Here is a 22818-nt window from a genome sequence, read left to right as displayed (position 1 = left end):
CTACCCTCCTGATAGGCTGGTTTCTTGTCAGGATTGCTCTGTACTAGGAGCTAATGTGCTGACCAGCCAGGAAGAACATCCCAAGCCACCAGGAAGTTACATTTCTTTCCATAAAGTAATCAGCTGGCATTGTGGCATTTCCAGCACCTTAAGTCTGACTCAGTCTTTTAAATCCTAACAAACTCTTGTACCTTGCCCAAATTGAGTGTGGTAAGAAATGGCCCTTGTTTGGGTGACCCCTTTGAGCCATTTATGCCCCAGAAACTAGCCCGTCTTGATGCCATGTCTGGCATGTCACTTCTCTTGGATTCAACAGTCTTCAGCCATCTCGCCTCGTGGGAAGATAGTTACGGTAACCAATCATCACTCAATCTTTCTTTGCTTTATGAGATACATTAGGATAATCTTCTGAAGCCTATCTTTCATAGGAAGATACTTCCTTGGTGAGTTATTCTCAAAAAAGATTGGATGTAGATTTCATTTTCCTTATTTTTGTGTGTTTGATGTTTGCTATGTAAGAATAAAGACAATATTTAAGTAAGAGCTTGGGAAGCTAATACTGTTAACATTAGCTTTGTTTTCAACCCAAACTATCCTAAGAATGATTGATGGCAATACTGAGTTCAGCATGTAAATGTGAAAGTTTCAAACTTACATTGGAACTCATTTCCAAGGTTGGTGTGGGAAGCCGAGCTTGAGGTATTGATTTTCTATGAAGGAAGCGCAGAGGTTTCATTTCTTCAAGGACTTTGTTCTTCTTATCCAACAGTGCCTGAAATAATCACAACTACTGTCATTCCTTACCTCTGTATTTTCTTCCACTGTCAGATAGAGGCCACAGATTTGACAGTCAATCAGAGGTAATATTCTCTACGGCTGTGCTAGGTCAGCTTGAGAAAGTCCAAACTGGGGTGCATGTATCTCCCAAGCAATGCCAAGATATTTCTAAGGATATGTTAACCACTTCATTAATGTGGAAGATGTTTTAGATGTATCCATTTTAATCAAAACTTTTGGAGGAAGATTTAACCTTTTTTTTTTTTTTTTTTTTTAGTTTTAAAAAGTTTTGTCTTACATGTTTACAAGCAACTCTAAGTCCATTCCTACTTTTTTACATGGTACAGTTTGCTGAATACATGGGCAATAGGAAATTTGCCTGCACAGTAAGAGATTCAAACATTTGGTATGTTGTTATGGGGGAGCTGAGGAACATTAAATTCCATGTGTCTCAAAGTGGAGAAAGGGCCCTGAAGGCTTGTACATCTAGAGTTTTTGAAAATTAACTTACTCCCCTAGTGAAAGAGAATGTGTTTGTGTTTTTCATGTTTTTTCTTTACTTTTGGTCATCAAAAGTTCTCCAAGATTATATATAATATTTTGTTCATTGGTTCTATTCTCAGTCATAAGAAGGGATTTTTAATTTAAAAGCACCAACAATTCTTATCTTTATGATTTTGAAATCATATTTTATTTACTTTCTTATCAGAATAATGAGAATATCAGAATACAATAATCTTATCAGAATATAAGAATAAATTCTTATCAGAATATTTTATCTTCCATAAAAATATAGATGAACATTTTTTTAAAAAAATATAAGCATTAAGTCAAAGCTTGAATCTAGTAAAGTATGCAAATTAGGAGTGAAATTCACAGTCACCTATTACTCTGGTTATAATACAGTTTCTGGGTTTTCAAAAAATAAAACTTACAGCAAGTACAAAACAGCTCTTTGGTAACCACAACTAGTGAGTCAACAGAGAGCAGCAGGAGTCTACAAGTGATTAACACCTCTAAACTCATGCATTTCCTGAGGCAAGAACTCTAAACAATACCACATGAAAACACTTCAGAACCAATCATCTGTAAGATTTTTGGTGAGGACAGGAAAAGAAAACTTGGCAATTTCCATCCAAATTATAGCTGCGCATTTACCGCGGTCCAACGATCCCAACTCTAGGAATTTATCTCCTAGCTATGTTCACACACACACCACATTACATGCAAATAAAAATATTAATTGTAGCATTGTTCTCAATATCAAAAATTACAAATGATATAAATGTCTACCAAAAGGAGGAAAGTTAAATACATTATGGTACATCTGTTCAATGATATAAATTTCTTCTGGTAACATTGAAATAGATAGATCACCAAGATATAGTAAGCAAAAGAGGGGAAGGCAGAACAGTATACGTTTACACTAACATTTATATTAAAAAAGGTTTTAACAAGATACTTGTAAGAAAGGCACTTCAAAATCTTCATGAAAAAAAGAATTAAAAGATTTTACTAGAAAAATTTTTGAAATTCATGAAAATAAAGTCTTCAAAATTTATGAAAAAAATTATGTACAAACTTCAAAATATTTCTGCACCAAAATAAACTTGTAATTCCATTTCCATAGACTTTTTGAAGTATTGTCATATGTATTTATACATATTTGCTTGTGTATTTTCATAATACACACAAACATAGTATATATGTGTACATATTTGCACAGGCACCTACACACATATATTAAAACGCATAAAAATATATTTGTTTATATAAAATTATATAAAATATCTCTGGAAGAAAAGACATAAAACTAAAAACACTGGTTGGCTCCAGAGAGAACCCCATGACTAGGAGACATGGATAGAAGGGAAATATTTCCATTAATACTCTTGTATAACCCATTTTGAACTATGTAGATTTTATTTTCTAGTCAGTAAAATAATTATAAATAAATAATTAAAATTTTGAAGGAAAAAATGACTAGATTTTCATAGTTAAAAGAAAATGGTTTGGTCAAGATGACCAATAGGAGCTGGCACTGTGACACACTAGGCTAATCCTGCCTGTGGTACCTGCATCCTATATGGGGACTGGTTTGAGTCCTGCTGCTCCTCTTCTGATCCAGTTCTCTGCTATGGCCTGGGAAAGCAGTAGAAGATGGCCCAAGTCCTTGGGCCCCTGCACCTGCGTGGGAGATCTGGAATAAGCTCCTGTCTCTTGGCTTGGATCAGCTCAGCGCTGGCGGTTGTGGTCATTTGGGGGGTGAACCAGCGGATGGAAGACCTTTCTCTCTGTCTCTCCCTCTCACTGTCTGGAACTCTACCTCGCAAGTCAATAAATAAAATCTTTAAAAAAAAGATGACCAATAAAAATCATAATCAAATAAGCAAAATACTCAGATTTTCTTCTATCTCAGCCTCACATTTTCCTTGAAGGTAAAGCACAGAGAGAGACAGAGATTGAGAGATCCAATGAGTATGAGCGAATACAAGAATATTAAGAAAGTGTTCTTATCAAAGAATACATTTTAATAAATGCTCAAAAGACAAAAACTGTGTTTAATCAGTGGATTTCATAAACAAAAGAAAGGACTCATTGGTAGACTTGTTAAGTATACTTTACAATACAAGCAATTTGAAACAACAGCAAAAATATATTCCAGCCTACATTTCTACCAAGAATGGCCCGAAAATATTGCACTGTGGCAAATCTTTCACGCTTTTCTGGACAGTTCTCTGTTATTACTATGACATAGCTCATAAGGTATTTTAAAACAATAACTTTCTACCACCTGTACCTTTGCATTTCTTTGATTCTGGATTCACAAAATACTGCAACCTTAAGGCTAAGAGTCATTGCCTGGCCATAAGCCTGATATTTAGTGACTCTCTTAACTATCTCAGTGCAACAGATTCCATAAAATGGCATCTCATCCCAAATCCAAGAGAGGAGATAAAAACAAGGATAGTTAAGTAATGTGCAGCCTTTGATATCTAAAAGTCCAACAAACATTAAAAACAAGCCAGGAGCTGGCGCTGTGGCACAGCAGGTTAAAGCCCTGGCCTACAGCACTAGCATCCCATATGGGTGCCAATTTGAGTCCCAGCTGCTGCACTTCAGATCCAGCTCTCTGCTATGGCCTGGGAGAGCAGTAGATGGCCCAAGTCCTTGGACCCCTGCATGCACATGGGAGACCCAGAAGAAGCTTCTGGCCCCTGGCTTTGGATCAGCTCAGCCCTGGCCATTGCAGTCATTTGGGGAGTGAACCAGCAGATGGAAGGCCTCTTTCTCTGGTTCTACCTCTCTAACTCTTTCAAATAAATAAAATAATAACAAAAATAAAAAATAAATTAAAACAGTCCAGCCCCTAGTCACTTCTGTATAAAATCTACACTACAGCCTACAGCCTGTTTATCTCAGTCCCCATTATCTAGGTCAGATGTTAAACTATCAACAAAATATTAAAAGCCATGCCCAAAATTAAAAAAAAAATCTAAATCTAAAGAGGAAAAAAAAAAAAACTAGAGTCAGCTAGAATAGATTTTGGAATTATCAGACAGGAATTTGAAGTAACCATGATTACTTGATTAAGGAAACTAATGGAAAAGGTAGACAATGTGCAAGAACATATGAGTTATGTAAACACAGATGGACACTTAAAAAGAATCAAAAGAAAAGGCTAGAAATCAAAGCACAGTACAGAAGTAAAGAATGTCACCACTGGACTAATCAATAAACTTGGACACAGCAAAGGAAAGAATCAGGGAGTTTGAAGATAGGTCAAGAAAACAGGATGAGCTTTTTGGCCTAGCAGTTAAGATTTGTTTGGGACACCCACAGTTCACATCAGAGTGTCTGGGTTCAATTCCTGGATCCCGATCGCAGCTTCTGCTAACGCAGACTCCAGGAAGTAGCAGTGATGCCTCAGATGGCTAGATTCCTGCCACCCACATGTAGTCCCAGCCCAGCCCCAGCCCCTGCAGGTATCTGAGGAATGGGAGTGTTCTCACCCCACCCCCAGCCTATCAAATAAAATTGTAAAGCAAAACAAAACGAAAAACAACCTTCCCAAACTGAAATACAAAGACAAAAAAATAATGGAGGGATAAAAATCAGAAACAAAACTAAGAATTGTGAAATAGCACCAAAAGCTGTCATACATGGGCAGGCTTGCTGCAGCAGGTTAAGCTTCCACTCGGGACCCCTACACCCCACACTGGTGTGCCTGAGGTGGAGTCCCCCTTGCCTTCCAATCCAGCTTCCTGCACATGTGCCTGGGAGGCAGCAGATAGTGGCCAAAGTACTTGGGTCTCTGCCATTCACGTGGGAAACCCACATGGAATTCCTGGCTTCAGCCTAAACCAATCCTGGCAGTTGCAGGCATATAGGGCATAAACCAGTGGGTGGAACTCTCCCTCTTTCTCTCTCACTCTGGCTTCCAAATACATACATACATACATACATACGTGGTGTGTGTGTGTGTGTGTGTGTGTGTATAAACTGTAATATCAGATAGAGAAGAAAGAAAAAGAGATTAGAACAGGAGAAATATTTGAGGTACTAATGGTTGACACTTTCCAAAATTAATTGAAGAAGAAGAAAGCTTAGAGAATACCAGTCAAGATAAACACCTTACACAAAATTTAAAATACAGGCGTATAATATTCAAATTGAAAAAAAAAAAAAAAAGAAAATTTGAAAGAAGCCAGAGTAGGTAGAAACGCCTCATCTACAAGGAACAAAGATAAGAATTCTACTGGATTTCTAGTCAGAAACCATGCAAACAAGAAGAGAGTGGTGGGAAACCTTCACAGTGTTGGAAGCAAATACACAACAACCTAGAATTTTATGCCCAGTAATATTATTCTTTAAAAATGAAAAAGCCAAAACAAAAACTTATGTTTCAAGGGATACATGAGTAGACATTTCTTCTAAAAAGATAAACAAATGACCAGTAGTTACATGAAAAGATGTTCAACACTATTAATCATTAGATACAAATCAAAACCATGCTGAGATATCCCCTCAAATGCAGTAGGGTTTTACAACAAAAAAGACAGAAAAATACAAGTGATGGCAAGGATGTGGGGAAATCAGAACCCTCATGCATTGCTATTAGGGAATGTAAAATAGTTCAGCCACTTTGGAAATAGTCTGGCAGTTACTCAAAATGTAAACACAAAGTTTCCATATGATCCAGCTATTCTGCTTAGATATATGAACAAGAACTGAAAACACATATCCACCCAAAAGCTTGTACATAGATGTGCACTGCAGCATTATGTATAATATTAGTCAACAACACAAATGACTGAACTGTTCCACAATTGATGAGCAGATAAAAAAATGTGGCAAATCCATACAATGAGTAGTGTGCAGGCATGAAAAAGAGGAAATACTGGGATATGCTAGGACAAGGATGAATGATAAAAATACTACACTAAATGAAAGAGGTCGGACACAAAAGCTCACATAATGCAGGATTCCTCTTATGTGAAGTGTCCAGAATAAGCAAATTCAAAAACAGAAAGAAGAGTGGCTTCTTGGGCTGAGGCGAAGGGGAATTGAGAGTTAGAACTCATGAGTATGGAGTCCATTTTTGAGATGATGAAAATGTTTTGGAATTACACAGTGAGTGACAGTTGTACAATCTCATAATATGCTAAAATCATCAAATTCTTTTTAAAAATTTTCTTTATATTTACTTTTTATTTATCTGAAAGGTAGAGTTAGAGAGAATGAGAGAATGAGAGAGAGAGAGAGAGAGAGAGAAAGAGATTCCATCTGCTGTTTTACTCCCCAAATGGCCACAACGGCCAGGACCGGGCTAGGCCAAAGCTAGCAGCCTGGAGCTTCTTCAGGGTCTTCCATGTGGGTGCAGGGGTCCAAGCCAACTTTGTCTACTTTCCCAGGCGCATCAGCAGGGAGCTGGATCGAATTGTAGCAGCCAAGACATGAACTGACTCCTCTATGAGGGCATCACAGGCAGAGACTTAACCTGCTATGCCCCAACACCGGCTCCAAAATCCTGAATTCTATACTTAAAAGGTGGATTTTATTGTGTGTGAATTTATTCCTACCCTCTAAAAAACAAGCAAAAAAACTCATAAAGGAGAAATGAGTTCTTGAGACAAATAAAACCTGAAATCAGCTCATTTCTAACAGATAATCCCTGCAAGAAATGATAAAGTTCTTCAGACAGATGAGAAATGATAGAAGAAACTTAGATCTATATAAAGTAATTATATAAAGAAAGTAAAAATGGCAGAGAAGAAATAGATGAAAGCAAATTGAAATCTTTTATTTTCCTTAGTTTTAATTGATATAAAAGGTAACTGCTAAAGAAATAAAAATAAAGGTGCACTGAGTAATTACAGCATATGGATTAGTAAAATGAATGAATGACAGCCGAGTCACAGGGATGGGGGGAGGAACTGGAATTATTTCCTCTAAGTCACCTGCCCTACACAAGAAGAAATACAGTATTATTTGAAGGTGGACTTTGATTATTGATATGTATAGTCATATACTAGTCCACAAAGCAAGTCTCACTAAATTTCCAAGAATACATACTACATAGACTATGATCTCTGATCACTGTAATTGAGTTAGTAATTAACTAGAAAGTGAGCTAAAATTCCTGCATATTTGGAAACTTACAAACACACTGTTAAATAATGAACAAGTATAAAATCACAATGGTTTTTCTAGATAGTAGAAATTAAGAATAATGACAATCATTACATACCCAAACTAATGGAATGTACCCAAAAACAGTGCTTTGAGGGGAATATTTAATTCAAAACACAAAAGTAAAACTGATGAGTACATGAAATTTATGAGTTGTATGTCCAATTTAAGTTAGGAAAAGAACTAAAAATTAACTCAAAGAAAGAAAAAAGAATGTAAATTAATGTAATTGAAAGAAATGTATTTATGTATATATATGTGTGTGTGTGTATGTCTGTATGTGTGTGCGTGCGTGTGTATACATCCAGAAACTTCGGGTGTGGGCCCAGCACACTGTGTGCTATCAAGTCCTACATGTGATTCTGATGCATGCTCAAGCATCAAGGTCATCAACCTTTCTCATTTAGCTGAGTTTTAAACCAAATGAGAAAGGAGTTGAACAGGGCTCCTTTTCTTCATGATGCCCTGATACCAAATACAAAAGGAAGAAAATGGACCTGTGACAACTATGAACACCGACAGAAATTCCTAAATCTAGAAATTTGTTCTACCTTGGGGTAATGTCAAACTTTACTACATAGATCCAAAATCAGAAACATTTTGCAAAAGTGACACGACCTCTTCGAATGGTGGTGTCACTTTTTCTACAGTCTGAAACGAGGGGGCAACCCTCACTGGTTCTGCACAGCACAGGCCCCTCCAGGAGAGAGAAGTTGGAGAAGGGAGAGAACAAAGGTTGCGTGACAGACCCGCTGTACACTGTTGCCCAAGACAAAGTGCTGCATTTGTGGGCAGCGTCCCTCTGCCAAAGTCACACTAGAAGCATCTTGTCTTCCAGACGATCACTATACCTTATGGACTTCTGCCAACTCATTGTCAAACCTTGCTGCTCTCTTCAGAATACCAGCCTTGGTGGTGATGACTTTTGGCTTTGGAGTTCTGATTCTTGGTTGTGTCACAAAATCTGGGAGAGATGACTCAAGTTCAACTAATCCTGTGGTGAGGAAGTACGTGTTTTTAGTATCTGGCACTTAAATTCAGCTTTTTCAAGAGTACATTGTTAATTTCAGTAACTTTTTGCCAAGTGGTTTCATTGGAATGTAAAGCACATTTCTGTATAATTATGTTCTGACTCAGACTGGAAAATAAGAAATAATTATAAGATAAAAAAATACTAGCCTACAGAAAGTAATAATTTCCATAATATTAAACAGAAAATTAATTACCTTATGATATACAGTATCACTATTCTAGAGTGGATGTTCACCAATTTATCATTCTGTTCTGGAGATGGCCAGTCAGGGCTACAAGTTCAACAATGTGACCATCAGTTCATGATCTTGGCCATGTGATGTTTCACATGTGAACTGAAATTTAAATAAGACTCTTGGACTTCATCAAAGGGATAGCCTCTTCAAGCATTATCCATCCCCTTGACCCCTACCCTTCTGTCTTTTTTTGTAAAATGTTGATTTTATTATATATTCCTTATCTGCTTTCATAAATTTGGTATAGAAGTTTTTTCTATTTCACTTTTCTTTTTTTTAAACTTTTATTTAGTAAATATAATTTTCCAAAGTACAGTTTATGGATTACAATGGCTTTTTCCCCCCCATAACTTCCCTCCCACCCATACCCCTCCCATCTCCTGCTCCCTCTCCCATTCCATTCACATCGATTCATTTTCAATTATCTTTATATACAGAAGATTGATTTAGTATATAATAAGTAAAGTTTTCATCAGTTTGCACCCACAGAACATAAAGTGTAAAATACTGTTTGAGTACTAGTTATAGCATTAATTCACATTGGACAATACATTAAGGACAGAGATCCCACATAAAGAGTGAGTACACAGTGACTCCTGTTGTTGACTTAACAATTCGACACTCTTGTTTATGGTGTCAGAAATCTCCCTAGGCTCTAGTCATGAGTTGCCAAGCTAGGAAGCCTCTTAAGTTCGCTGACTTCGATCTTATTTAGACAAGGTCATAGTCAAAGTGGAAGTTATCTCCTCCTTTCAGAGAAAGGTACCTCCTTCTTAGATGGCCCGTTCTTTCTACTGGATCTCACTCACAGAGACCTTTCATTTAGGTTTTTTTTTTTTTTTTTTTTTTTTTTTTTGCCAGAGTGTCTTAGCTTTCCATGCCTAAAATACTCTCATGGGCTCTTCAGCCAGATCCAAGTGCCTTAAAGGCTGATTCTGAGGCCAGAGTGCTCTTTAGGACATCCGCCATTCTATGAATCTGCTGTGTATCCCACTTCCGATGTTGGATTGTTCTCTCCCTTTTTTATTCTATCAGTTAGTATCAGCAGACACTAGTCTTGTTTGTGTGATCCCTTTGACTCTTAGACCTATCAGTGTGATCAATTGTGAATTGAAATTGATCACTTGGACTAGTGAGATGGCATTGGTACATGCCACCTTGATGGAATTGTATTGGAATCCCCTCGCATGTTTCTAACTCCACCATTTGGGGCAAGTCCGATTGAGCATGTCCCAAATTGTACATCTCCCTCTCTTATTCCCACTCCTATATTTAACAGGGATCACTTTTCAGTTAAATTTAAACACCTAAGAATAAATGTGTGTTGATTACAGAGTTCAACCAATAGTATTAACTAGAACAAAAAAAATACTGGGATAAAGTATTAAATTGTACATCAACAGTCAGGACAAGGACTGATCAAATCACTGTTTCTCATAGTATCCATTTCACTTCAACAGGTTTCCTTTTTTGTGGTTGGTTAGTTGTCACCGATCAGGGAGAACATATGATATTTGTCCCTTTGGGACTGGCTTAATTCACTCAGCATGATGTTTTCCAGATTCCTCCATCTTGTTGCAAATGACCGGGTTTCACTGTTTTTGACTGCTGTATAGTATTCTATAGAGTATATGTCCCATAATTTCTTTATCCAGTCTACTGTTGATGGGCATTTGGGTTGACTCCAGGTCTTAGCTATTGTGAATTGAGCTGCAATAAACATTAAGGTGCAGACAGCTTTTGTGTTTGCCAATTTAATTTCCTGCTTTCCCAGGCCATAGCAGAGAACTGGATCAGAAGAAGAGCAGTTGAGTCTCGAACCGGCGCCCATATGGGATACCGGCGCTTCAGGTCAGGGCTTTAACCCACTGCACCACAGTGCTGGCCCCATGCTGGCTCTTCCATTTCACTTTTGAATAACTTTGATTATTAATTACATTAAACATTTTTGAATGTCTTCAGGCTGATGAATTTATTCTTTGCTAAACTGTTTTCTAGTGTACCCATTTATTTGACTTTGTGGTTTTTATTGGTTTGTATGAACTCATTAATAATAACATTAAACACGTTCATTTTTGTTTCTTGCATATATTTTTGTAGTTTAGCTTTTAATCTAAATTTCTATAGTTTAAATACATACATACATATATATGACAATCCTCTTTTTGAAAATATTTAGTTATTTGAAAGGTAGAGTGACAGACAAAAGGGAGGCAGGGGGAGAGAGAGAGAATCTTCCATCTGCTGGCTCATTCCCAAAATGCCCACATCAGGGCTGAGTCAGGCCAAAGCCAGAAACCTGGAACTCCATCTAGGTCTCACATGGGCTAGCAGGGACTCAAGTACTTGGCCCATCATGCACTGCCTTTCCAGGAATATTAGCAGGAAGCTGTATCAAAAGGAGAATAGCTGGGACTTGAACTGGCACACTGATACAGGATGTGGGTGTCCCAAGTGGCAGCTTAACCCACTGTGCCACAACAGCAGCCCTTAAGATAACCCTCTTTTATTGGAATTCTAGCTACATAAATTGCTTACCTTCATAGGTGTTGAGATAGTGGTTTTTGACTACAAAGTCCTCTGAGTTGTTGTCCGGGAAACGACCAAGGCGAGCTAGAGGTCCATAGACCTGTGATGCATAATCAGAATAATCCTTGATGATATTTCTTCTCTCCAACTTCCCTTCTACGTTCTTTCTCTTTTCTACAAGCTTCCTGATTGCTGAAACAGAACATACTTCCATGACTGTCTCCAAAATATTTATCCAAATTAGCCGAATGCAGAATAGTAAACCAATTCTAGTTTTATGCACAGGGGAGCTACTAAATTGAATTAATTTCATGATGACTCACAGCAGCCAGAATGTAACACTAAAAACAGAGTTCTGCCATCTGCATGGCGCAGTCTGTCCCAAGACGGGCAGTAGTGGCAGATGCTGAATCAGCCAGTGTCTTCAACTGAAACTCATCAACAATCCTTTAGGACTGTATTATAAGCTCTGAGCAAGCAAGAAGTATTCAATAATAGTTTGTTAAATGAACGACAGAAACCCAAGGTAACTAGCAAATGCATGTTCTGTGGAGAGTCAGGAGAATCACTTTTCCCCACAAGATAAAGAGGACTGCAGGTTTCTCATGGTTTGTTGGGAAGTCAGAGGGGAAAAGCAACTGTACTCATTAGGAGTATACTCATCTAAAGAGTCAAGCCTACTACCTCTACCATTCCCTTTCCTTTCTATCTCATCGCAGACCCACTCCCTTGGAACCACTCCACGCGGCGTACTCTCAGTGGAGCAAGACGGCAGCACAGTATGGGAAATCAAGCACAGGGCCTCGAGAGCCACTCCTGTGGATGCTGTTCATGCTTGACCCTCAGTGCTTCTGTGTGTGACTTGGAGTGTGAGAATTAAGTAGAAGTGCTTATACTGTATGATTAATCTACAAAAGTTAGTTAAATCCATCACTATTTATATCAAGTACAGAAATGGAAAAATGGTGACAAAGGAACACCTAGCAGCTAGTTAAATTATTTTCTCACATTAAGAAAAAGTTAAAATTTAAGATCATTAAAATAATTTTCAAGTAATGATTTGTTTTGTAATGTTTCACTCTTGCCAGAAAAATAACAGTTTTGAGTGATTTTTATATGTTGCCATTAAATATTATGCAAGTTACTAATTCACAAATGTAGTTGATAGAATTTTTTAAGATAAATTTTCACTTATTTTTTAGCAGATTTTAATGGCTTTACTTGCAATTCTAGACTCCAGCAGCAGCACAAACCAAAAACAAATCAACTCATTTTTAATCTTGCACTGAATAAAAAGAGTAAGTTGAACACTTCATCTTTTTATGTATAACATATGGATATATCTATCTTTATGTATAAAGTATATAAAGATACACACATATCTACACATATATACAACATTTTTGTGATATCAAAATTTCTTGGAGAGGGGTGGTGAACAAAAGAGACTTATAAAACATCTCTACAGGAGGCAATAATGAGTAAAAGGTTGAGAAAGTAGGGCTGTCTATCCAGAGTCTCAACCCATGAACATGGGGAATCAGCACACACATATACGCACCACACCCCGATAATGTCAAAAACTTGGCTACCTGTTACAGCACCACTGTCTGACTATTTTCCTGAGGGATTCCCCTCCACTTTCCTATCTTTGAGAAAAAATTCATTGATGCACCAGGACCAAAAGAGAAGTTTATCACAGTGAAATTGGGTTTGGTCAGAGAGCCAAAGCCAAGCCCCCTTGCCCGTTTTCTGCATTACTCGATAAATGTCTGCACTGGATTTGTGCCACTTTGGCCTCTTTTTCTTCCTGCAGCTTAGACCACTTGGCATTCAAGTGCTTCATGTTCAGTTCATTTTGATTCTCCTCACGCTTCCTCAGCAGCTCTTTCAGGACTTCCAGACGAATCTCCTGCAATCTGCAAGTGAATCAGAGAACATAAAGAAGCATCCGGTGTCTCAAACGGGTTATTCTGCGAGGGAGCAAAGGAACAGCTGCCTCAAACAGGATCTGCTCTGCAAGGGTCAGGTTCCTGCATTTTCAGAGTGAGCATGACTACGGCAGAGTGTGAAAAATGAACTGGGGTGTGTGTAGGGGGACATCTCAGAAGTGCATCCCTAAGTCACAGGAATGTGTGAGGGCGTAATTCTGGAAGATGAAGATGGTGCCAGCAGGAGAGATAAAGAAGCGCTCTCGATGTGGGAATGACGAGAGCTTTGTGGATGGTTCCAAGATGCCCAGTGCTGCCAGAGGGTTAAGTAATAGGGGAGTAGATAGGAAAAGGTTATGGCACACCATCTTAACAACAAATGTGAAAATGTGAGGGCCTGCACGGTGTAGGTACTCAATAAACCATGTTTTCCTTTCTCTTACCTTCAACTTGTTTAACTAGAGCCACTGGTTTACGTGTATCCAATTAGGTACCGGTGATTTCAAAATCTGTCCCTCCAGTACAGATATTTCTGAACCAGAATTTTTGTTTACTGGAATCTCCCATGGCAATTTCGAAAAATGTATTCATTTTGTTTTCCCAGAAATCTGCCCCTTCTGCTTACAATTGTTTTCCCTTGGCTAACGATTCCTGCTCTGAAACAATTCTTGCGCCCACACATCAACCACCTCCTGTTTTTGTCATTCTCCTAACATGGATTCCTTGCTGCTACCTTCTTCTCCTTCCAATGTCTGTACCACACAGCTGTCCAGGTTTTCCTTCCTAAAACAGCTCTGAACACACCTTCAACCCACACATTAACTTATGCACCTGGTCATTTGTCAAATATTTACTCAGTGCCCACCATCAGCCAGGCAGGACATCGTGATACACAGGATGAAATGCCTCTCCTGGGAAGCAGTGCTGCAGTGGAATAGCCACCTAAGCCACCTGCTACACACAGAAAGAAACACAGCAGCCTAAAGGAAGGAGGAGCTTCCAGTGGGAGGAGAGAGGATGAGCAGGAGGAAAGGAGAGAGGAGCTGTTAACTGGCTGAGTGTTACAGGTAAACAGGACTGGGATTGCCACATCGAAAAGCAGCAAGTCCTCAGCGGAGGGGGCCGAACATTCCTGTCAAAGGACTGGAGGCAGAACGAGCCAGGCACACCTGCAGAACTGCTCAAAGTGCAGACCCGTGGGAGGGTGAGGGAACGACAAGTGACTATGGAGAGGCAGGTGCTCTTATGCCAGTAGTCACCTTTCTCTCTCAAGATAGAAATACAGTCACGTGTGTGATAACCACATTTCGGTCAACAACTGGTAGTCTCATCAGATGACAGTGGGGCTGAACAATTCCTATTGCCTGGTGACATTACAGCTGTCTTACCACTGTAGTGCTATGTGTCATGTGTTTGTGATGATGCTGCTACAGACAAACCTACTGGGCTGCCATTCATACAGAAGCACAGAACATATGAGGGGACTTAAAAAAGTCCAGGGAAAAGTAGAATTAAAAAATAAGTTTATTTTGGTGCAAATTTTCTAAAACTCATACATAATGTGTGTGTGTGGTTTTTTTGTTTTGTTTTGTTTTGTTTTGTTTTTTTTACAGGGAGAGAGAGAGACACAGAGAGAAAGGTCTTCCTTTGCCGTTGGTTCACCCTCCAATGGCCGCCGCGGCCGGCATGCTGCGGCCGGCACACTGCGCCTATCCGAAGGCAGGAGCCAGGAGCCAGGTGCTTCTCCTGGTCTCCTATGGGGTGCAGGGCCCAAGCACTTGGGCCAACCTCCACTGCACTCCTGGGCCACAGCAGAGAGCTGGCCTGGAAGAGGGGCAACCGGGACAGAATCCAGTGCCCCAACCAGGACTAGAACCCGGTGTGCCGGCGCTGCAAGGTGGAGGATTAGCCTATTGAGCTGCGGCGCTAGCCTATACAGAATGTTTCATAACATACATTTTCATGAACTTTTTGAAGATTCCTTATAAAAATTATGTACAGTACATAGTACTTGATCACAATAATAAATGACTATTCACTGGTTGCTGGCTGATGTGCTTACTATACTATACTTTCATCATATTTTAGAGTGTACTCCTACTTTAAAAATTACTATAAAACAATCCGTTGTGTTCTACCAGCATCAGTTTTATGCACCTCGTGTGGACCTCATCTCTTGACAGCATCGAGAGGCCACACTGAGTAACCTCCATCCAGGTTTGTATAGGTGCGCTCTGTGACACTCACACAACATAATCGCCTTAAAAAAGGCCATTTCCCATTGGCTATGCAACACGTGACTGCACTAGGGACAGTTCTCAACTTCACCACTGACCTCAATTTCTTACTGTAAATTGGAGATCATAGTGTTCACTTTATACAGTTGTTGTAAGCATTAACTGAGTTTATGTATATAAAATGCTAGAACAATAGTTCTCAAATTTAAGCGTGTGTCAGAATAATCTGGAGAGGTTGGTACAACATAGATTGCTGGACCTTAACCTGTTCAGTAGGTCTGGGATGAGGCCTGAGAATTTGCATTTCTTTTTTTTTTTTCTTTTTTCTCTCTCTCTCTCTCTTTTTTTTTTTTTTTTTTGACAGGCAGAGTGGACAGTGAGAGAGAGACAGAGAGAAAGGTCTTCCTTTGCCGTTGGTTCACCCTCCAATGGCCGCCACGGCCGGCACGCTATGGCCGGCACACTGCGCTGATCCGATGGCAGGAGCCAGGTACTTAGCCTGGTCTCCCATGGGGTGCAGGACCCAAGCACTTGGGCCATCCTCCACTGCACTCCCTGGCCACAGCAGAGAGCTGGCCTGGAAGAGGGGCAACCGGGACAGAATCCGGCGCCCCGACCAGGACTAGAACCCGGTGTGCCGGCGCCACAAGGTGGAGGATTAGCCTAGTGAGCCGCAGTGCCGGCTGAGAATTTGCATTTCTAACAAGTTCCCAGATAATGCTGACCCTGCTGGTGTGTGGCCCACCTTGGGGAACTACTGGCTTAGAACATCGTCTGGCACGTAGAAAGCACTCGCAAGTATCTGAAAGTGTCCTCCTCCTCATCACTGATATCACTGTCTACCTCTGGCTTCTTCCTCAACTTTCAAATCGCAGCTCGGAAGCCAAATCACTCACCTCAGCCAGAACTCACTGTTCTCTCACCATGTTCCCCTCTCTCTTTGTGAACAGAGCAGCCCACCTGACAGACCCGTCTGGGGGGGCGCTGGTCTGAAGGTGTTTTGCCCCATCCCCTGCCAACTGTCCTGCCCTCCTTGCCTTCGTTGTGGTCCAGTGGACCATACGGAGCTCTGGCAGGACGCAGCACTTCCCTACTCTCCCTGTTTCCTCAGCGACAGGCAGAGCCTAGCACAAAGCGGGCACTCAATACGTGTTTATTACATTTATGCTCGATTGTACAAAGTATACACACCCTCTGACCAGGTACATTTTAAATATCTGGATGTCTTCTGACAAGATGTGTAGAGCAAAAAGTGTGAATGTCTGAAAACAGAACTGACATTTGACATATGGTTTGCCCCCAACATTTTCTAAGTCAATTGGAAGCTTTCCTAAACCATCATATAGAATGGATTCAGGCTTAATTGGTGGAAAGTATTATTTAAAAAAATGAATACATTCTGAATTTAGCACCAAATTGGATCCTTAACTTCCCTGTGTATGAGAGGCCTTGGTAGCCTTGCTATAAGCAATAAAGTACCTGGACACAGTCTAGGATAAAGGACAAGCTGAACAAGTACCCTTCCTCTCTTTCTTATTGGGAAGATGTAATTTCTTGGTTCTCATCATTTCTACATAGCAGCAGCAACCTCATTTCCACAGTACACCTGCTAAATGAGTGAAAACTCACCCTGCAGGAGCCTATTTGGCGGAGGATAAGGGCGGCCAGGGCCTAGGGCAGTGGCAGTGGGAATGAATAGAAGGCATCAGTTTGGAAGGTGCTTTGCAGGAATCAATGTGACAGTCTATGCAGGCAGTAAAGAGAAGCCCTCAAGGAATTGTTCAAACGTGGATTCTGTGTGGCACTTCACACACAAAGACCAGTCTACATTTTGAAGTTATTAAAGAGAAAACTATAGAGAGGTCCTATACCACGTTGGGAATGTGTGATTACTCTTGAAAGAACTGGAAATCCAATTTTTCTCTAAAGGCCAAAGATTGCTTTTGAGTTGTATGCATTGTACAAATAAAAAGTGGTGGCATTCCTTCCACCAGTGCAGGGATAGTTTTCTGGGTGAGAGAGAACCTACTTTTCAATCTCCTGCTCTCGGAAGGCCCACTCCTTCCTCTCCATTGCGTTCATCATCTTCCTTCTCTTCTCAAACTGGGAGGTGTCACTCAGAGGCGGGAGAGTGGCCTCCCACGCTCGCTTCTCGCGGGCTCGTTCTATCATCTCCACCTCAGCTTGGCCGGCTGGCAGACCTCGACCTGGACGATGAAGCAGCACACCTTTGAAGCACTGGGCAACCCCGTACACCTACCGGGCCATAATCTACTCCCCTTCAGTTCTTCTCTAAATGCAAAAGTTATGACAGAATACAATGATATTGGGAGACACCCTCCAGATGTGCCTCTCAGCCGTGTCATCTAGGTCCTGCATGGCCTCTTCTGAGTGACTGAGCCATGACACGTGTTAGTTGCACATATGATGGAAAGGATTTAAGTAACCACTGCAAAGTCACACCTTGGAGTGCTCCATACTAGAAAAATCCGCATTTTGAAACACAAATAGCAACATGTGAAAGATAGGGAACCTGTTGGACAAAGTGGAAAAACATACTTTTAAAATAACAGCTAATGAAGAAGTTAATAATTAACTGAGAATTAGTTTTGCGTTTTGACCTCCAAAATGAATGTACAATTTAGGCTATCCTTCAACTCCAACCACAAGAGTTCGAAGACACAAAGACCTCCAGGTCAGGCAGATGGGTAGGGCCATTGGATGTGTCTCCTGACCATCTCAGAGACACTGAGTAAGACCCGATCCTAGCTATGCCTCCCTAAAGCAAGATCAGGGGACCCAGTGACACTCAGATGAGGTAGCCTTGGTTTACTGCATCAACTTCCTGGGGTGAAAAGTGGAAAAAGGAAGTGGGGGCTAGAACAAGTTTCCTGTTGATCACTTAATCCCAGTAAACTGATCTTTGTTTTATTTTCATTAAAAGAAATTGAACAGAAAAGTACAGAGATATAAATGTCATATTTGTACCACATACAATAAACTAATAATATTTTCGCTTTGTTTCAAATCTTGGGTAATGTTCACACTTTTAGCAAAGAAATACATGAATTCACATGTCCTGTTTTTTAAATTAGGACATTATAGAAGAAGCTGAAGTCTTCTGTATTCCATCTCCTTATTCTGATCACCTTCTCAGAGGAAATCACAACATATTTGGTGGGTACACCATCAATTCATTTTTAAAAACTTTTTTTTTTGACAGGCAGAGTGGACAGTGAGAAAGAGAGACAGACAGAAAGGTCTTCCTTTGCCATTGGCTCACCCTCCAATGGCCACCGCGGCCGGCACGCTGTGGCCAGCACACTGCGCCTATCCGATGGCAGGAGCCAGGTACTTATCCTGGTCTCCCATGGGGTGCAGGGCCCAAGCACTTGGGCCATCCTCCACTGCACTCCCTGGCCACAGCAGAGAGCTGGCCTGGAAGAGGGGCAACCGGGACAGAATCCAGCGCCCCGACCGGGACTAGAACCCGGTGTGCCGGCGCCGCAAGGTGGAGGATTAGCCTAGTGAGCTGCGGCACCAGCCTTCATTTTTAAAAACTTTTATACATGTGTATAAAGAAGTGAAGCCATGCACAGGATAATAATTTATATAAAGATGCTAATTCATAGAAGTATCGATATATTTGGAGTAGGGATTTGAATTGCTTGGAGGTCTAAATTATTTTCAGGAGAAATCATATCTATTTGAGTTCTCCCATTCATAAACATGATATGAACCTTATTTTTAATCAAAATTTATCTACTTAAAGAACAAGTTAACATCTTCTCCCAAAATGCTTTGCATGTGCATTTAGTACGTGATTTCCTCAAGGTGTTGTCATCTGTTGCTATCATGAATGTGATTTTTTTTCAATATTTTTTCTAATTGTATATTGCTTATAGGAAAGCTACTTATGTTCAATGTCTATTTCATCATCAGTTGCCTTGTTGAACTCTCTTTTTAGTTCTAATTATTTATTTATTTTCTAAATGAGCACATTGTTTGCAAATAGTTTTGCTGCTTCTTTCTAATTCTCACACCTCATTTTTGTCTTATCTTCCTGCATTGACTCAGGGTTTCTCAACCAGGGTGCTAGTGCCTACTTGGGCAGGCACTACTACCCCATGAAGTACAGTACGTTTAGTATCCTAGCCAGCCCATCCCCCATTGTGTGCGCTAATGCCAGAGGACTTGCTAATCATTATTATCCACAAAAATGCAGCCCCTTCTTCCAAATGTCTGGGCTAGGATCTTCTCTTTGTTGCTAAACAAAGGCCATGATGAGGGCATCAGTGCCCTTTTACTTTCCTGGTGAAGCTGCTGCAGCTCCCCCTTCAGCACTATGTTTACTGAAGGCTGTGGTCTACTCTTTTTCAAGTGGGCAGTTTCCTTCTGCTCCAGATTTATCTGTAGTTTAGATCATGAAAGAGCACTGACTGTTACCAACACTTTGCATTCAGGGCAACATTTTTCCTATATTTTCTGTAAAGTAGTAAATTATGTTGGCTGATTTTCTATATTAAAACAAACCTCTCTGATGCATCCACTTGGTTATAACAACTCATCCTTTCCAAATACAGCAACATTTTATACCCAGAATATTATTTAGAATTTTCTGTTGATTTCCTCACTTGTTAGATTGGCTTATCATTTTGCTTTCTTAGTTTAGATTCCTTTCTTACTATCTTTATTTGTTTTCAAATCAAAGCTATACTAGCCTCATAAATGAATATAGTAACAACTATTCTCTTTTTCCTCCTTTTCTGAAGGAATTTTCATAAGACAGAGATAACTTGTTCCCAGAATGAATGGTAAACTTATCTGTACAAATGTTTAGGAATTGATTTTTGCTTTTTTCTTTTCACCAAGTCAATTTCTACAGCTATTCTTCAATTCAGGTTTACTATTTTTTTCTTGAACCAACTTGGTAATTCATACTTTCTTTAAAAATTTCATAAGTCATGCCAGTTTTGAAGTACAGGGTAAAAGATATTTATAGTATTCTCCCATAATTCTTCAACTGCTAAATCTGTCATTATGTTCTTCCTTCAGCTCTAATTCTCTTTATTTGCATCTTCTGCCCTTTTTCTTGATGCTCCCTACAAGAGGCTTATTATTACATTGTTATTATTATTATGCTATTCAATCTTATGCAAGAAATTATATTACGGTCCTAAGACCCACTTATTTTACCTTTTTAATGTTATATTTATAATGTTTCTGATTTTAAGCTTATTAGTACTTTACTTGTAAAAATTAAATAAGCTAAAATTGTAAAGCAATTGGCGCAGTTCTTGGCAGTGGGTACTCAATTCCCCCCTTCCTCCTGTGGAGCAATTATGGTGTCTCCTTTCTCATTGTCATTATTTTTAATTTCTCTTTATGTAATCTTTTTATTAATTCATAATATACACAAAGAAAGTTGCAAAAATGAATATCCCATACAACCCCGCACCCAGATCAATGAATGGAATATTACCAGAGTCCTAAATTTCCCATCAGATTCTCTTCCTATTCTCTGCCCCAAAGATAACTACCATCCTCATACCTAGCACACTTTGTTTCAAGTTTTTGTAAATGGAATCTCAATATAGATATTGTTAGGTATCTTCCTTTGCCTACCATTATATATGTGAGACTCACTCATACGGTTACATGTAGCCATATTTTCATTCTCATAACTATATAATATTCTATATTAATATACAATATTTTATTAATCCATTCTATGGTTGATAGCCATTTGACTGTTTCAGTCTGAAAATGAATATGAATACTGTTCCTATGAACATTCTTATACAGGTCTTTTGGTGAACATAATATACATTTCTACTAATAGAATTATAGATTCAATTTTCCTTGTCATATAGTTAGGAATGAAATCTATGGTTGTAGGTACAAGCACATAACATAAGTCAATGGACTTAATCCCATGAGATACTTTTATTGTGCATAAAAATGCCTTTATTTTATTTTAACTCCTTAATACAAGTATGGTAAAAGAATTAGCTCGCAATTATTGCAATCTTTAGGTCTGGGAAATTCTTAGCTATTATCTTTTCTTGCATCGCTTCTCTATCATTCTTTCAGTATCAATTTCTGGAGCTTATAATCCTATCTCCCATGGCTCTTTTATTAGGTCTATAAGTGCATTCTGGAATATGTCTTTACTTTTTCATAATCTGTTGGTCATTCACATGTATTCATTTGAGAAATGTCTGTGCAGATCCTTTGCTCCTTTTTAAATATAGTTGTTGGTTTTCTTGTTATTGATTAATTTAAGCTCCTTTTATATTTTAGATATTAGCCCCTTAGTCAATGTATGATTCGCAAATATTTTCTCCCAATCTGTACACTGTCTCTTAACTCTGTAAACCGTAGTTGCCTGTATGATATCATTTCCAGGAATTCAACAGCATGCATGGTTATCAATATTGTCAACTGCCAAAATTCAAGAGAACTACCAACTCACCCCAACAAAGAGTAGCCAGGGTCAAGAGTTCAGGGATTGTGTCCTGATACACTACATATTCTGGAGAGTATGGATCGGTTTGAACATCAGCATCCCGATAGTCAGTCTGAGTGCTCACGGAATACTTTGAAGGGGTGGGTAAGTACTTAGAAGAAGCAGAAGGAAAAACATATGGCTCTGTCCTAAAAGAGGAAAATTGGTTTTAAAAATGAAACTTGATATTATCACTTAAAACACTCTATAATCAAGTAGAAATAAGCCCTTGAGCTTTGCAAGTCCATTCTCCCTCCAAATGTTGAGAGGCGCAAATTTATGAATCCAGCGTAACCAAGATTAGGCTCCCAAAAGCTTGAGAAAATCATCTTGCTATCCTCCTTCTGCCAAGAAACTGAGAGGGAGAAAATACCTTAGTCTACTCATAAAAGCATATATTTATATTTATCTGTGTGTCACTGGGCAAGGTTGTAGTGTAGAGCTATAAAAAGATGGACTCTGAATCGTTATGCAGCACTTGTGGAGTTGCTCAGAACTGCTGTGTTCCCTGGTGTCTTTCTTCTCGGCTTTCAGTTACACACCAGATCTTAGCTGTGTTCCTCTAGAAACACAGGAGCAGAGGAGAGGAGAGGAGAGGAGAGGGGAGAAAAGCAAGCCAGGCTTTTTCTGGCTAGATGATTCTATAAATAATGTTGGGATCACTTGTTAACATGTAGAAAAGCTAACCCATCTCTTGCGTAAAAATTAATTCTATATCTTCTTAAGAATGTAATGTAAAAATGAAACTATAAAGGTGCTTATAGGAAGTATATGCAAATATTTGTATCATCTTTGAATGAAGGTCTTTTTACATTTGATTCTAAAGCCAGAAACTGTAAAAGGAAATGATCGAAAGAACTGAGGGTAAGTTTAAA

At 39.3% G+C, this 22818-nt stretch overlaps 1 protein-coding gene across 10 annotated transcripts in view; it reads right to left on the bottom strand.

Moving 5' to 3' along the window:
• Positions 1–22818, bottom strand: part of CFAP91 (cilia and flagella associated protein 91) — a 61230-nt gene that overhangs the window by 24839 nt on the left and 13573 nt on the right. For all 10 annotated transcript variants that reach the window (XR_011387906.1, XR_011387905.1, XR_011387908.1 and 7 more), the window contains 6 exons: positions 21911–22092; positions 17465–17642; positions 13029–13186; positions 11277–11459; positions 8322–8464; positions 656–772 (listed from right to left, as the gene is read on the bottom strand). Coding sequence is in view for 6 of the 10 variants with exons in the window: in XM_070072180.1 (XP_069928281.1) it covers positions 656–772; positions 8322–8464; positions 11277–11459; positions 13029–13186; positions 17465–17642; positions 21911–22092 (961 nt within the window). In the remaining 4 variants the exon portion in view is untranslated. The remainder of the gene's footprint in view (positions 1–655; positions 773–8321; positions 8465–11276; positions 11460–13028; positions 13187–17464; positions 17643–21910; positions 22093–22818) is intronic.

The sequence above is a fragment of the Oryctolagus cuniculus genome, chromosome 4 (assembly GCF_964237555.1).
Source record: "Oryctolagus cuniculus chromosome 4, mOryCun1.1, whole genome shotgun sequence".
In the NCBI taxonomy this organism is placed as follows: Eukaryota; Metazoa; Chordata; class Mammalia; order Lagomorpha; family Leporidae; genus Oryctolagus; species Oryctolagus cuniculus.
Note: the sequence above shows the minus strand (reverse complement) of the source record. Positions and strands in the feature narration are given on the sequence as shown.